The 1,993-nt window shown below is 60.1% G+C and overlaps 1 protein-coding gene across 1 annotated transcript in view; it reads right to left on the reverse strand.

The window, feature by feature from the left end:
* Positions 1 to 1,235: 1,235 nt before the first annotated feature.
* ZNF835 (zinc finger protein 835) overlaps positions 1,236 to 1,993 on the reverse strand; it is a 1,611-nt gene continuing 853 nt past the window's right edge. Inside the window, exon 2 of the mRNA XM_012653587.1 lies at positions 1,236 to 1,986. Within this exon, the coding sequence (XP_012509041.1) occupies positions 1,236 to 1,986 (751 nt within the window). The remainder of the gene's footprint in view (positions 1,987 to 1,993) is intronic.

Below are 1,993 nucleotides of genomic sequence, written 5' to 3' on the forward strand. Positions count from 1 at the left end.
TTTTTTTTACTCTATAAATTGTGGACCACATGAATGTATCCCCCATAAAATAATTTCATAAAGATCAAAGTTTCGTGCAGTTATGCGATTACGTTAGTGACTTTCGTCTCCCCACTGTAGCAGGTGGGGTGCATTCATGGCTGCCACTGTTCACCCCTCCTCTGGGCACGCTCTCGGGCAGGCTCTGCCTACGTTGCTCCTGGCCTTGGCTATGAGGCTTGTGCCCGTGGGACTAGATGCAAACACGACACCATCAGAGGCTTGAAACTGTGCCTGTGTGTGTCGACTCTCTCTCAGGCCCCGTGCTGCCTCTCTGAGAACGCGCCAGGTTAGATGTGAGTCACCAGGAGAGTGACTTGGCCCAGCTGAGCCCTCGTGAACCAGCCAGCCCCCATCTGACCCACAGCTGATTGCAGATGTGCACGTGGGTCCAGCCGAGGTACCCAAGCCTGGTCCAGACCAACAGAGCCACCCAGCTGACCTGTCCAAGTGTAAGAAATATTAAATGGACGAGTGGCCAATTTGTTACACAGCAGGAGCTAACTGCTGTAATCACTGGAGTCAGGTCTTTAAGTTGGGGGGAAAGAGATGTGGGGTGGGGGAAGGTGGTTCCTCATACTGAGAAACAGACTGGATCCGCTCTAAAAATCTTTCATAGCTCGGTCAGAGGAGAGCCACTCACTTCTTCCAGAACAATTTCCTACTCTGAATCTCTCCCACTCATTTTTCTTAGTCAATCTCGATTTCTTCTTCAGACTCCGCTCCTTTAATAAATATGCCAACTTTATTTACCAAAGGAGCCAAACGTTTTTATTCTCTTAATCCAATTAAAACCACTGAGCAAGTGCCTATTCAATCATGTCATCAACAGCGAAAAGGCCAGCCAGAGCCCCTCGGAACTGCGCCGCGTTCATAATTTTGCAGCGGGGAGGCAGGTGAGGGGAGGCCGGCAGACGTGGGGGCCAGTCCCAGGGCTGTGTGCTCCCCACTGTGTGAGCTGGGGCAAGTTACTGAGCTTCTCTGAGCCTCGGTTTCCTTGGGGGCAGTATGGGGGTGATGTGGTAGGTCCCCCACAGGTGGTGAGGCTGGAAACTAGGCACACAAAACGGTTGGTGAAGCGCCTGGCGTGTGCGCCCTGCAACCTCGACCCTTCATCTTCTGCTGGTCCGGGCGGGTTTCTGCGAGGGCGCCACTGTTCACAGGCTTCTCCCCGCTGTGAACGCTCAGGTGTTGAGTCAGGTGTGGGAGCCGGGCAAAGGTGTCCCCACGCCGGCCACGCTAGAGTAGGGCTTCTCGTGTGCATGGGTCCTCCGGTGTCGGATGAGCGCCGAGGAGAAGCTGAAGGCCTTCCCGCAGCCGCCGCACTCGTAGGGCTTCTGGCCGGTGTGCACGATGTGGTGCTGGACCAGGTAGGAGCGGTTGCTGAAGGCCTTGCCGCACGCGGGGCAGGCGTAGGGCCGCTCGCCGGTGTGCGTGCGCCGGTGCAGCGCCAGGGCCGAGCCCTGGCTGAAGGCCTTGCCGCAGTCCGCGCACCTGTAGGGCCGCTCCCCGGTGTGGATCTTCTGATGCTCGATGAGGCAGGACACGTGGCCGAAGGCGGCGCCGCACTGCGGGCACTTGTAGGGCCGCTCGCCCGTGTGCACGAAGCGGTGCTGCAGGAGGTGCGAGCGGTGGCCGAAGCGCTTGCCGCAGTCCGGGCACGCGTAGGGCCGCTCGCCCGTGTGCGTGCGCTGGTGCTGCGTCAGGTGCGACACCTGCGTGAAGGCCTTGGCGCACCGGCTGCAGGCGTAGGGCTTCTCGCCCGTGTGGATGCGCCGGTGCTCGGCCAGCGAGGCGCTCTGGCTGAAGGGCGCGCCGCAGTCCGGGCAGGCGTAGGGCCGCTCGCCCGTGTGCACGCGCCGGTGCTGCGCCAGGTGCGCGCTCTGCGTGAAGGCCTTGGCGCACTGGCCGCAGCGGTACGGCCTCTCCTCGGTGTGGACGCGCTGGTGGCGGA

Source organism: Propithecus coquereli, unplaced genomic scaffold (assembly GCF_000956105.1).
Source record: "Propithecus coquereli isolate 6110/MARCELLA unplaced genomic scaffold, Pcoq_1.0 Scaffold425, whole genome shotgun sequence".
In the NCBI taxonomy this organism is placed as follows: Eukaryota; Metazoa; Chordata; class Mammalia; order Primates; family Indriidae; genus Propithecus; species Propithecus coquereli.